We start from the raw sequence: 15,347 nt of genomic DNA on the forward strand, positions 1-15,347 counted from the left end.
ACAAAAAAACTGTAAAAAACAGAAACACGTGCAGGCTAGACAATATGCTACTAAACAACCAACAGATCACTGAAGAAATCAAACAGGAAATCAAAAAATACCTACAGACAAATGGAAACAAAAGCACGACAATCCAAAACCTATGGGATGCAGCAAAAGCAGTTCTAAGAGGGAAGTTTACAGCAATACAATCTTACCTCAGGAAACAAGAAAAAACTCAAATGAAAAACCTAACCTTACACCTAAAGCAACTACAGAAAGAAGAACAAACAAAACCCAAAGTTAGTAGAAGGAAAGAAATCATAAAGATCAGAACAAAAAGAAATGAAATAGAAACTAAGAAAAAAGAAAAAGATCAATGAAACTAAAGGTTAGTTCTTTGAAAAGATAAATAAAATTGATAAACCTTTAGCCAGACTCATCAAGAAAAAGGGGGAGAGGACTCAAACTAATAAAATTTAAAATGAAAAAGGAGAAGTTAAAATGGACATCACAGAAATACAAAGGATCATAAGAGACTGCTACATGCAACTATATGCCAATAAAATGGACAACCTGGAAGAAGTGGACAAATTCTTAAAAAGGTACAATTTCCCAAAATGAAACCAGGAAGAAATAGAAAATATGAACAGATGGATCAGAAGTACTGAAATTGAAAATGTGATTTAAAAACTCCCAACTAATAAAGTCCAGGACAAGATGGCTTCACAAGCATATTCTACCAAACATCTACAGAAGAATTAATACTTATCCTTCTGCAACTATTCCAAAAAACTGCAGAGGAAGGAACACTCCCAAACTCATTCTATGAGGCCACCATTATCATGATACCAAAACCAGACAAAGATACCACAAAAAAAGAAAATTACAGGCCAATATCACTGATAAACATAGACGCAAAAAGCCTCAACAAAGTACTACCAATTCGAACCCGACAATACATTAAAAAGATCATACACCATGATCAAAGTGGGATTTATCCCAGGAATGCAGAGATTTTTCAATGTCCTCAAATCAATCAGTGTGAATCATCACATCAAAGAACTGAAGAATAAAAACTATATGATAATCCCAATAGATACAGAAAAAGCTTTTGACAAAACTCAATACTCATTTATGATAAAAACTCTCCAGAAAGTGGGCATGTAGGGAACCTACCTCAACATAATAAAGGCCATATATGAGAAACCTACAGCTAACATCATACTCAATGGTGAAAACCTGAAAGCATTTCCTCTAAGATCAGGAACAAAACAAGGATGTCCACTCTCGCCACTTTTATTCAACATAGTTTTGGAAGTCCTAGCCACAGCAATGAGATAAGAAAAAGAAATAAAAGGAATCCAAGTTGGAAAAGAAGAAGTAAAACTGTCACTGTTTGCAGATGACATGATACTATACATGGAAAATCCTAAAGATGCTACCAGAAAACTACTAGAGCTCATCAATAAATTCAGTAAAGTTGCAGGATACAAAATTAACACATAGCAATCTGTTGCATTCTATACACTAACAATGAAAGATCAGGAAGAGAAATTCAAGGAACAATCCCATCTACCATCGCACCAAAAAGAATAAAATACCTAAGAATAAACCTATCTAAGGAGACAAAGGACCTGTACTCTAAAAACTATTAAGATGCTGATGAAAGAAATTGAAGATGATACAAGCAGATGGAAAGCTATAACACGTTCTTGGACTGAAACAATCAATATTATCAAAATGACTATACTACCCAAGGCAATCTACAGATTCAATGCAATCCCTATCAAATTACCAATGGCATTTGTCACAGAACTAGAACAAAAAATTTCACAATTTGTATGGAAACACAGAAGACCCCTAATAGCCAAAGCAATCCTGAGAAAGAAAAACGGAGCTCAAGGAATCAGGCTCCTGGACTTCAGACTCTACTACAAAGCTACAGTAATCAAGACAGTATGGTACTGGTACAAAAACAGAAATATAGATCAAGGGAGCAGGACAGAAAGCCCAGAGATAAATCCACGCACGTATCACCTTATCTTTGATAAAGGAGGCAAGAATATACAATGGAGAAAAGACAGCCTCTTCAATAAGTGGTGCTGGGAAAACTGGACAGCTACATGTAAAACAATGAAATCAGAACACTTCTTAACAGCATACACAAAAATAAACTCAAAATGGATTAAAGACCTAAATGTAAGGCCAGACACTATAAAACTCTTAAGAGGAAAACATAGGCAGAACACTCTATGACATAAATCACAGCAAGATCCTTTTTGACCCACCTCCTCCAGAAATGGAAATAAAAACAAAAATAAATAAATGGGACCTAATGAAACTTAAAAGCTTTTGCACAGCAAAGGAAACCATAAACAAAATGAAAAGACAACCCACAGAACAGGAGAAAATATTTACAAACCATGTGACTGACAAAGGATTAGTCTCCAATATTTACAAACACCTCATGCGTATCAAAAAAGCAAACAACCCAATCAAAATATGGGCAGAAAACCTGAATAGACATTTCTCCAAAGAAGACATATAGATGGCCAAGAGGCACATGAAAAGGTGCTCAACATTGCTAATTATTAGAGAAATACAAATCAAATCTACAAGATATCACCTCACACCAGTCAGAATGGCCATAATGAAAAAAATCTATAAACGATAAATGCTGGAGAGGGTGTGGAGAAAAGGGAACTCTTTTGCACTGCTGTGCAAACAACAGTGGGAATGTAAATTGGGACAGCCACTATGGAGAACATTTTGGAGGCTCCTTAAAAATCTAAAAATAGAGCTACCATATGAGCCAGGAATCCCACTCCTGGGCATATATCCGGAGAAAAACATGGTTTGAAAGGATACATGCATCTCAATGTTCATTGCAGCACTATTTACAATAGCTAATACATGGAAGCAACCTAAATGTCCATTGACAGAGGAATGTATAAAGAAGATGTGGTACATATATACAGTGGAATATTACTCAGCCATAAAAAAGAATGAAATAATGCCATTTGTGGCAATATGGAGGACCTGGAGATTATCATACTAAGTGAAGTAAGTCAGACAGAGAAAGCCAAGTATCATATGATATCACTTATATGCAGAATCTAAAAAAAAATGATACAAATGAACTTATTTACAAAACAGAAACAGACTCACAGACTTAGAGAACTTATGGTTACCGGTGGGGAAGGATGGGGGAGACGGATAGATTGGGAGTTTGGGATTGACATGTACACACTGCTATATTTAAAATATATAACCGGGCTTCCCTGGTGGTGCAGTGATTAAGAATCTGCCTGCCAATGCAGGGGACACGGGTTTGAGCCCTGGTCTGGGTAGATTCCACATGCCACAGAGCAACTAAGCCTGTGTGCCACAATTACTGAGCCTGTGCTCTAGAGCCCACAAGCCACAACTACGGAAGCCCATGTGCCACAACTACGGAAGCCCACACACCTAGAGCCCGTGCTCCGCAACAAGAGAAGCCACTGCAATGAGAAGCCCACACACCTCGATGAAGAGTAGACCCTGCTCGCCGCAACTAGAGAAAGCCCGTGCGCAGCAATGAAGACCCAACACAGCCAAAAATAAAAATAAATAAATTTTTAAAAATAAATAAAATAAAATAGATAACCAACAAGGACCTACTGTATAGCACAGCACTGCTCAATATTCTGTAATAACCTAAATGGGAAAAGAATTGGAAAAGAATAGATACATGTATATGTATAACTGAATCACTTTGCTGTACACCTGAAACTAACACAACATTGTTAATCAACTATGTTCCAATATAAAGTAAAAAATTTTTTAAAAAGCTAATTGTCAGGTGCTTACACTATAACATCTACACACCCTAGTGCTGTTGTAAGAATTGAGTAACACACATAAAGCACTTAACACAGTGTCAATAAATTTTAGCTAGTTGAAAGAGGTGAATGGGGTACAGCTATAACATTAACTCCATATTCTACTCTTTGGGGATTGAGAAAAGAATAAAGGTCATTTAAAAGGAATACATTTCCCCTAAACATTTTTTACAATTAGAGGTTACTACAGATCAAGATTCTTCATTAAATACAAATATCTCAATATTAAAACTATTTGTCATTTATAACTTATTGCAAATTATTTTATCATCAAAACCATACTTAACAAAGGGTCATCAACATAAGTTCTGATTGCAGCTAGATACAATAAAGGGCATTTGGGGATGGGAATGGAAAGGAATATGAGGATACTAGATACGTGAGTAGCTCAGTCAAGAAAGAGTAACTGGCACAGGGCTCAGAGAGAGGTGGGAGGATTCCAAGATAACTCTACATAGCTATTTGGTCTAAACCTTGCTGTCTCTATGCTAGGGAAAACTATCTCATAACATATCTTTGAAATATAACTCATCAAGGCTGTAGATATGATATCAGAATAATTGTCTTTTCAGTTCACAGATTCTCTGAATCAAGCAGAATAACATCTGGACATGACTGAGAGAATATAGGGAGAGCCTGGATTTTAAGCCTGATTCAATGACACCTCTGGGTATCCTCACTGGGGAAGGAGAAAATTTATTCTCAATACTGAAGAAAGAAATTATTTGTGGCCAAGAGGGAAAAGTGTAGCAGACTACATCACTGCTCACAAATACTCACTCTTCTCTTCCCAGTCCCTGAGAGGACCACCCCATCTGACTAACACTGGCTTGGCCATATGACTTGGTTTGGCCAATGGAATCTGAGCAGAAGTGAGAGTGTGTTAGTTCCAAGCAGAGGCAGTAGGGAGGTATTTCGTTTCCAGCAGCCCTCATGTTTTTTTGCCTTTTACCAGGAGAACATCATGTCTCATATAGGGGGTACTCCTTCAGCCTGGCATCCAAACTGAGAACATACATGGAACAAACACCTACTGGCTACCTCAGTTTACCATGTATGTTATGAGCCACAGCCATCTATATGTGGTGTTACAACTTCTCATGTGATCTCAGATACTTTCCTTCTACAGCCTCACACTAACTCACAAGATGCAATCTTTCCAGCGCCCACTTCCACAAGCAAGCTTCAAGACTTTTTTAAGGTAAAGTACCAAATATATTGCAGGTTTTATATATTTTGTTACCATTTAACATGTGCTGTTTTTATTGTTTTTTTTAATGTCATGAAGTTTAGAATGTTATGCCACTAATCTCATTTTTCCTCTAAGCCCTATGGTTTTTAGTACGCAATTCTGCACAGCACAGTGCATTTTAGGAACACCTATTTCACACTATAACATAACTGACTGTATCTTGAAAAAAGAGACACAAATATCCATAATCCAAAGAGACAAGTTCTATAACTGAGCCACATATGGGTAGAAAATCAACTGAGATAAGGTGATACTTAACCTTATGACCTGATCACCCCACCACCAGATACAATCACACTGGGAGATTAGGTTTCAACATATGAATTTGAGGGAGAAGAAATACATTCAATCTATAGCATTCTGTTCCTGGACCCCCAAAATAATATCCTTCTCACATTCAAAATATGTTCATTCTATTCCCAACAGCCCCAAAAGTGTTAACTCATTCCAACATCAACTCAAAGTCTGAGTTCAAAGTCTCATCTAAATATCATCTAAAGCAAATTTGGATGAGACTCAAGGTACAATTCATCCTGAGGCTCTCCAGCTGTAAACCTGTGAAATTAAACAAGTTATGTGCTTCCAAAATACAATGGCAGAACAGGCACAGGACAGATATTTAGAAGAAAGGTGTGACAAGTCTCAAGCAAGTCTAAAACCCAACAGGGCAAATTCCATTGGACCTTAAGGTCCATGAATAATCCTCTAACTTGATACTCTGCCCTCCAGGCCCACTGAAGCAGAGGTCCTACCTACAGGACATACTTGGGCAGTATTCCTGCCCCTTCAGCTTTGCTGGGCAGAGGGTGGGCACCTAAGGCTCCTGGCAGCCCTGCCCTGGTGGATTTGGGTGGCTCCTGTTCTTTGAAATCTAGGTGGAGTCAGACATGCCCCCTGGGCCTGTGCATTCTCCACTAGTGGAGATGGCTTATTCCACCAGTTTGTTGCCTGCACCCTGCTGAGAGGCAGCTGCTGCACCAGAGGCTGCCAGAACCACACCTGGGGTAGCCAAGGAGCTCAGTACCAGCAGTGCACCAGCAGAGCCCTCAAGGTGAGGTAGCACCAAGCAGCAAGCTCAAGGTCTCCAAACACTGGCATCTCCTCCTTTGAAATCATTCTGCCTCCAGACCCTGTGCTAAGACAGTAGCCCTGGTGATTTCTGAACTGTCTTCAGGGTCATTCTTCTATTGTTTTAGGTAGCAGCATCTGGTTCCTGTTGAGATGGTTTATCCACACTAATCTTAAAAAATGGTTGCTTGGCCACACCCTTAGTGTTCTCTTCTGAACAGGCTTTCTCATCTTTTGGATAGGTGGGGAATTTTCCAAATTTTTAAGTCCTGCTTCCTTTTTGCTTAACATTTATAATTATGCTTTTAAGTTATTTCTCTCTAATTATACTATGTTGACCTAAAACAAATAGGCTGCCAGGTATTTTTCCAGAAAAGATGGATTTACTTGGGATCAGCAGAGAACTGCAATCTGGGGTCTGCAATCATGGTGAACCACATGGAAGCTCCCCCAAAGCAAGGGAAGGAGAACACTCTCCTAGAGGGGAGGGCTACAGTAAACAAGGAGCCCAAGGTTTTTCATTGTTTGAGTCCTTGTCAGGAAAGAAGAGGAGTCTTTCTTCTTCCTCTTGGGCTCTGGTATCCTTGCAGGGCATGAGAACTCCCCCTTCTGGTCTCCTGATTCTATTTTATTGAGGTTTCTGTTTATTAACTTTTTACAACTATAAACAGTTAGGAGGGCTCAAGCCACACCTTCAAACCTTTGTTTAGAAATTACTTCAAGTAAATATCCAATTTCATTGCTCACAAGTTCTACATTCTACAAAGCACTAAAACATGAACATAACTCAGCCAAGTTCTTTGACACTTTACAACAAGGATCACTTTTCTTTCAGTTTCCAATAACACAGTCCTCATTTCCACCCGAGATCTTATCAGAATGGTCTTTACAGTACACAATTCTACCAATATTCTGCGCAGGATTACACAGGTGTTCTCTAAGAAGATTGAGGTTTTTCTGTACACCTCAACTCCTTTCAAGTCCACACCAGAATCTCCTGTTCACAACAATGTAGGCTTTTTCTAGCATGCACCTCAAAACCCTTCCATTGCCCATTACCCAGTTCCAAAGCCACTTCAACATTTTTAGGAATTTATTACAGCACCCCTCCACTTCTCAGTACCAATTTTTGTTTTAGTTCATTCAGGATACTATAACAAAAATACCACAGACAAGGTGGTTTATAAAAAAATAGAAATGTATTTCTCACATTTCTGGAGGTTTGGAAGTACAAAATCAAGGTGCTGGCAGATGTGGTGTCTAATGAGGACCCAATTCCTAGTTCATAGATAGTTCATCTTCTTATTCATCTTCTTGCTATGTCCACACATGGCAGAAGGAGCAAAGGAACTCTCAGTGGTCTCTTTAACAAAAGTACCAGTCCCACTGATGAGGAAGCCACCCTCATAACTGATTCATCTCTCAAAAGCCCCACTTCCAAACTCATCACATTAGAAGAGTAGGTTTCAACACAAATTTTGGGGAACACAAACATTCAGTCTATACCACTAGCTCAACACAGAATTTACCTTAAATTCTGCTTTAGTGATATTCTCATTTTATATGCATATGAAAACACTTGTCAGTCACAGAAGCATAAAAAATACATTATACATGTACATTGTGTTAAGAGTAGCATAATTAAAGCATGGATATATTAATAAGAAGAAAAACACTGCTTTTTAACACTTACCACAAGCTTTAGAAGCAGCAACACAAATCTCTTCTGCAACATACTCCCCAGTTGGAAACTTCAGATAATCCCCCTCGGCTTTTCCAAGGGAATGATAAAGATAGACCTGTAGGACTGGATCTACTTGCTTCACAGAATTAGCATTTCCAGGAATATCACCATTCTGATGTACAGGAGATGAGGATGTTCCTTCCATTTCTGTCATTGTAAGGCATGCCATTCCCATGCAGGGTCTTTTTTCAGAACATTTGCCTGTAAGAGAAACCAAAGTTACAAATGAAAGTGATATTCATAAGTTATCCTTCATATATAAAGAAGTCTTCACTGACAGCAATGACTCTGTCAAATCCATTAACTGAATAACTATCATGTACAGTCATTTCTCAGACAGATACTGAGGGTTTTGTTCCAGACCAGTGCAATAAAGTCACAAATTTATTGGTCTCCCAGTACCTATAAAAGTTATATTTACACTATTCTGTAGTATACTGAGTATGCAATAGCATTATGTCTAAAAAAAATTGTACATACCTTAATTAAAAAATACGTTATTGCTAACCATCATCTGAGCCTTCAGCGATCTGTAATCTTTTCACAATAGTATTATCAAAGATCACTGATCATAGATCACCGTAACAAATATAATAATAATGAAGAAGTTTGAAATATTGCAAGAAGTATCAAAATGTGACAAAGAGACATGAAGTGAGCAAATGTTTTTGGGAAATTGGCACGGATAGACTTGCTTAACACAGGGCTGCCACAAACCTTCAATTGTAAAAAACCAGTATTGGGGAAGCACAATAAAATGAGGTATGCCCATACTACTATATACAAAGCACAGTGAGAGATATCAAAATTATAAACTTCCTGTGGACAATGACAATAAAACTGAAGCTTATACGCTAACTGAGGAATCACAATATAAATATATAACACTAACAGAACAAACAAAATCAGTTACAGACAACAGAAGAAGAGATTCCACAAAGGAACATGATTTCTCAACAGATTACTCTGACAATTGCTTATTGGAATCTGGAAGGGAAAAATAACATTTCAAGCTGGGATTAACTGATGAGCTTTATTAGAGGAGGTCATATTTAAAACTGTTCTTGAAGCATGGATTGGATTTTGATGGATGGAAGAGGAAGAACGTTCTGGAAGAGTGGAACTGTTCTGAAGAGTAGAAAGATACAAGATATGTTCAATAATTTATTGGTCTGAGTGAAGTATTTGAGAAGTTATACCATTTAGGAAAGGATTAAAAATACAGATGGATAGGGACTTCCCTGGTGGTCCAGTGGTAAAGAATCTGCCTTGCAATGCAGGGGACGCTGGTTCAATCCCTGGTCAGGGAACTAAGATCCCACACGCCGCGGGGCAACTAAGCCCACGAGCCACAACTACCGAGCTCCCACGCCTCAACACGAGAGGCCGTGTGCTGTAAACTACAGAGCCCATGCACCTTGGAGCCCGTGCGCCACAACTAGAGAGAAGCCTGCACGCCACAACTAAGACCCGGATACTTGTAACAAAACTGCAGCTACATACCCAGTATGCATTTCCCCCTTCTTCCTTGATACAAAGGCCCAAATGGGGGGGTATACCAATGTACCCCCAAAAAAAACCTCTACTTCCCACAGATGGATAGCCATGTGAACCAGTTTAAGCAAATGAGATTTACGTGAAAGTTGCTGGGTGGTACTTTCAGGAGCACTCCTTAAAAAAAGGCTGACGTAGCTGGCATGTCTCCTTTTACTTTTTCCCCTTCACCTTCTGTCTGAATCTAAGCATGAATATAGGTAGGGCAGTCACCTTAACACCATGTAACCATGAAGGAAAGGCCAAGAGAATAAATGACCTGGCAACCTTAAGCAGCTGAATTAACGTCAGGAATCCCCTACCAACCATCAGACACCTTATTACGTATAAGTAAGTGCAATCCTAACTGATACAGTACGAAATAAAAGAAGGTCCAAATGTCAGACGAAAGAATTTAAACTTTATCCCACAGTCAATAATGATTAGAAAGGTGAGGTGATATAGTTAGAAAGCTATTACAATAACCTAGGCAGTACTAAGATTCTGAACTGAAACAGCAACAGTTGGATGGTTATAGGTAACAAAAGAGGAAGACTTGATGCACCATGAGGACTAACTGAATATAGAAGCCAGAAGTAAAAGATAGTATGAGGATTTCAAACTTGGGAGATCTGTAATACCATTATTAGAAGGACTTTGTCCCTTGACTTTGGAAGGTGAGGAGAATAAAGACTACTGTTTTACAGACTTTTATTCAGGAATGAAAGCAGGGCAATTAGACCAAAATCTAGCTGGCAGCTAAAACATGAGACTGATATTTGGAAGACCTGAAAATTTGACAACCTTCCCCACAGATGTAATCATTTAAATCATGAGCTACGTGAAGGAAGAGGACGGGAATAATAGCAAACACACTTGCACAGCATTTACTATATGCCAGGCACTATTCTAAATACAGATATTAAATAAATGAAGTGATTATTAAGTGAATTGCAATATGAAACATAATTCTACATTCAACTACAAGGACCTTATTCTATTAAGAGAAAATACTAGAGTTAATACTTATTCAAATAATATAAAACTATCAGTGTGTAAAAACAAAACAAAAAACTGGCAATTGTGAACAAAACTGCAAGATTTTTGAAGTTCCTCTGCATTTGGATAGGCAAATTTAAACACTTTTAATTTGTTCAAAAATAGAAATTTTAAAAAACATTTCTCCTACTCTATTACACTATCTCTGTTACTCAGCTATAGAAAACCATCAGATGAATTCTTAGCCATTAAAGAGCAAATATGCTAGAACTTCATCAGTTTGTGCTCACCATTATTTTGGATCCTATGCCTTCCTTTTGGACTCACTTTTTCTTACTGAAATATATTTTTTTAGCAGATCTCTCAGTGAGGCATTAAGGGTTTTTCTGTTGCAGTCTTTGAAATAAATTTTTTTCAGCTGTACTAAGGTATAATTAACAAATAAAATATTTAAAGTATAAAACGTGATGATTTAATATATGTATACATTGTGAAAGGCTCCCCCCATTAAGTCAATTAACACCTCCATCAACCTCATGAATTTACCGTTTTGGTGGGTGAGGGAACATTTAAATTCTACTCTTTAGAAAATTTCGATTCTACAACACAGTGCTATCAACCACAGTCACGTTATACACAGATCCTCAGAACTTATTTATCTTATAAGAGAAAATCTACCCTTTTACCCATTTCTATTTCCCCCAACCCTGGCAACCACTTTTCTACTGTCTGTTTCCTAAACTTTTTAAGATTCCACATATAAGTGATAACATGCAGTATTTGTGGTTCTGGCTGGCTTATTTCACTTAGCATAATGTCCTCCAGGCTCATCCACGTTGTCACAAATGACAACTATTCCTTTTTAAAAGCTGAATAATATTCCTCTCTGTGTGTGTGTGTGCGAGCGTGTGCACACGGGCACATATATATACACCATGTTTTCTTGATCCATTCATCTGTTGACAGATACTTAGGTTGTTTCCATACCTTGGCTGTTGCAAATGATGCTGCAATGAATGTGGAAGTACAGATATCTCTTCAGAATAATGTTTAAATTTTCATTGGACATATACCCAGAAGTGGGATTGCTGGATCATATAGTAGCTTTATTTTTAATTTCTTGAGGAATGCCATACTGTCTCCATAGTGGCTGTTCCAGTTTACATTCCCACCAAAAACTTACAAGGGATCCTTTTCCCCACAACCTCTCCAGTATTTTTTATCTTTTGTCCTTTGAATGATAGACATACTAATAGGTGTGAGGTGATATCTCACTATGGTCTTGATTTGCATTTCCCTGATGATTAATGATGCTGAGTACCTTCTCATGTACCTGTTGGCCATTTTTGTATGTCTTTGGAAAAAATTCAGATCCTTTGACCATTTTTTAATTGGGTTATTTGGGGGTTTGTTGTTATTGAGTTATATGAGTTCCGTATGTATTTCAGATATTAGCCTCTTAACAGATGGGTAGTTGACAAATATTTTCTCCAGGTTGGCTTTTCATTCTGTTGATGGTTTCCTTTGCTAAGCAGAAGCTTTTTAGTTTGATGTAGTCCCACTTGTTTATTTTTTACTTTTGTTTGCTTTGCTTTTGTGTCAAATCCAAAAACAAAAAAAATCATTGCCAAGACGAATGCAACAGAGCATAACCCTTATGTTTTAGGTCTTAAGTACAACTCCTTAATCCATTTTGAGTTAATTTTTCTGCATGGTGTAAGATAAGGGTTCGTTTTACCCTTTCACATGTGACTACCCAGTTTTTCCAACACCATATATTGAAAAGACCATCTTTTCTGCATGTATAGACTTTGCTTCTTTGTCAAAAATTAATTGACCATATATGCATGGGTTTAGTTCAGGGCTCTCCTATTCCATTCCACTGATCTATGCATCTGTTTCTAATGTCAATACCATACTGTTTGCTTGCTCGTTTGTTTTTAATACCATGCTGTTTTGATTACTACAGCTTTGTACATAGTTTAATATTAGGAATTATGATGACTCCAACTTTGTTCTTTCTTAAGACAGTTTTGGCTATTTGGAATCTTCTGTGGTTCCATACACATTTTAGGTTTGTTCTTCATCTGTGAAAAATGCAATTGGAAATTTGATAGGGACTGCATTGAATCTGCAGATCACTTTGGGTAGTATGGACATTTGAACAGTATTAATTCCTCCAGTCTATGAGCACTGCGTATCTTTCTGTTTATATGTGTCTTCTTCGACATCTTGCATCAATGTCATATAGTTTTCAGTGTACAGTTATTTAACTCCTTGCTTAAATTTATTCCCAAATATTTTATTATTTTTGATGCTATTGTAATAGGGATTATTTTTCTTAATTTCTCTGGTAGTTCATTTTTAGTGTATACAAACACAAATGATTTTTGTATACTGACTTTATATCCTACAACTTATAATGAATTTATTAGTTCTAACAGTTTCTTGGTGGAGTCTTTTGGGTTTTCTACATATAATAACATGTCACTTGCAAATAGAGACATTTTTACTTCTTCCTTTCTGATACTGGTATCTTTTATTTCTCTTTTCTTGCATAACTGTTCTGGCTAGAACTTCCAGTTCTATTTTGAATAAAAGTGGTGAAAACAGGTAACCTTGTCTTGTTCCAGATCTTGAGGGAAAGCATTCAGCTTTTCATCACTGAGTATGATGTTAGATGTGAGCTTGTGATACATGACTTATTATAATTAAGGAACATTTCTTCTATATCCAAATTGTTGAGAGTTTTTATCATAAATGGATGTTGAATTCTGTCAAATGCTTTTTCTGCCTCTATTGAGATGACCATATGATCTAACTTGACCTAACTGTAATTTAGTTCCCGTATTTCCTTATTGACTTTCTGTCTACCTATCCATTGTTCAAAGCAGGGTATCAAAGTCCCCTACTAGTTTTGTATTGCTATATACTTTTCCCTTCAGATCAGTTAATGTTTGCTTCATATGTTTAGGTGTTCCTCTTTTGGGTACATAAGTAGTTACTAGTTCCTCTTGATGAACTGACCCCTTCATCATTACACAATGACCTTCTTTATCTCTTGGTACAGTCTTTGGTTTAGAGTCTATTTTGTCTGATATAAGTATACTTATCTGTGCTTTCTTTTGGCTACCATTTGATGTAATATTTTCCCCATCCCTTAATTTTCAGTCTAGGTGTGTCTTTAAAGCTGAAATGAGTTTCCTTTTTTAAAAATAAATAAATAAATTTATTTTAATAAAACAAAACAAAACTGACCAGGAATAAAGGGCAGAGAGGAGAGGAATTCTCGGCCAACCTTCTCTGCACAGTAGAATCACCTGGGCCTCCTTTCTAGTGATTCTAATTGAATTAATAAGATCTGGGGGTGGAACTTGCATGCATTTTTAAGCTTCTTGGATTGTTCTCATAAGCTCCAGGGGCAAAAACAACTGAGTTAAAGGAATGTCAGTGCAAAGGGGGAATCAGAAAACACTGGGCACACCCGTGCATACTGTAGGCTCTTGCACCCTAGAGTCAATCAGCTCTACTACCAGCTCCTACTTCATGACCTTGAGCAGCTTACTTCCTCTCTCTGATCTTTGGCTTCTTCATCTCTCTAAGATGTATGTTTTCCTTCTCTTTCTGGTCTAAAATCACTTCCAAGTGGCTGACTTGAGACTCAGCCTCTGCCATCCTACATGTCCATTCACTGTCATCCTCAAGACTTTTGGACAGCAAACCTTTACTTTGCAACATCTCAAGAAGCTTTTTAATAGACTCATCTCGGGCACTGAGGGTCTGTTTCTGTGTTTTGATTCTCAGCTCCATTTCCTCCAAGGTCTTCCTCAATAGGAACAGTTCCTTAGCCTGTCATGCTCAGCTTGGAGCTGCTGGAAGTTCTCCTCCGTCAGTTCAATGGTGAAGTGCTCTGCTCCTCGGCTGCCACTCTCTTGCTGCAGCCACTCTATATCTTTTGACTATAGAATTTAGTCCATTTACATTTAAAGTATTTATTGAAAGGTATGAATGTACTACTGCCCTTTTGTTAATTGTTTTCTGGTTATTTTCTAATTCCTTTGTTCCTTTCATGCTCTTTTACTTTGACATTTAATGATTTTCTGTAGTGGAGTGCTTTGATCCCTTTCTCTTTATCTTTTGTTTATATTCTATAGGTTTTTTTGTGTGGTTACCATGAGGCTTAAATTAAATATCTTATTTTTATAAGTCTCTTTTAAGCTGATAACAGCTTAATTTCTAATGCACACAAAGGCTCTACATTTTTACTTTCCCCCTCTCATATTTTATGTTTTTAATGTCACAATTTACATCTTTTTACATTGTGTATCCATTAACATATTAGTTATTTTAATACTTTTCTTTCAATCTTCATACTAGAGTTATAAGTGTACCCACCAACTTTGCAACACTACAGTATTCTTAATTTAACTATGTATTTATCTTAACCAGTGAGTTTTAACCACAGTGTTTTACTGTGACTAACTAGCATCCTTAGGTTTCAGCTCAAATAACTCCTTTTAATATTTCTTGTAAGGCTGGTCTAGTGGTAATGAATTCCTTTAGTTTTTGTTTGTATGAAAAACTCTATCTCTCCTTCAGTTCTGAAGGACAGCTTTCCTGGGTAGAGTATTCTTGGTTGGCTTTATTTTTTCTTTCAGCACTTGGTATGTATCAGCCCACTCTCTTCTGGCCTGCAAAGTTTCTGCTAAAAAATCTGCTGATAACCTTATACAGATTCCCTTTTAGGTAACTTCTTTCTCTTGCTGCTTTTAAGATTCTCTGCCTGTGTTTAACTTTTAACAATTTAATTATGATGTGCCTCAGTGTGAGCTTCTTTAAATTAATCATATTTGATATTCTCAGGCTTCCTGGATCTGGATGTCTGTTT

At 37.3% G+C, this 15,347-nt stretch overlaps 1 protein-coding gene across 1 annotated transcript in view; it reads right to left on the minus strand.

Moving 5' to 3' along the window:
* Positions 1–15,347, minus strand: part of JAK2 (Janus kinase 2) — a 138,647-nt gene that overhangs the window by 87,393 nt on the left and 35,907 nt on the right. The window contains exon 2 of the mRNA XM_079706852.1: positions 7,877–8,128. Within this exon, the coding sequence (XP_079562978.1) occupies positions 7,877–8,102 (226 nt within the window). The 5' untranslated portion in view covers positions 8,103–8,128. The remainder of the gene's footprint in view (positions 1–7,876; positions 8,129–15,347) is intronic.

Source organism: Hyperoodon ampullatus, assembly GCF_949752795.1.
Source record: "Hyperoodon ampullatus genome assembly, chromosome: 6".
Taxonomy (NCBI): domain Eukaryota; kingdom Metazoa; phylum Chordata; class Mammalia; order Artiodactyla; family Ziphiidae; genus Hyperoodon; species Hyperoodon ampullatus.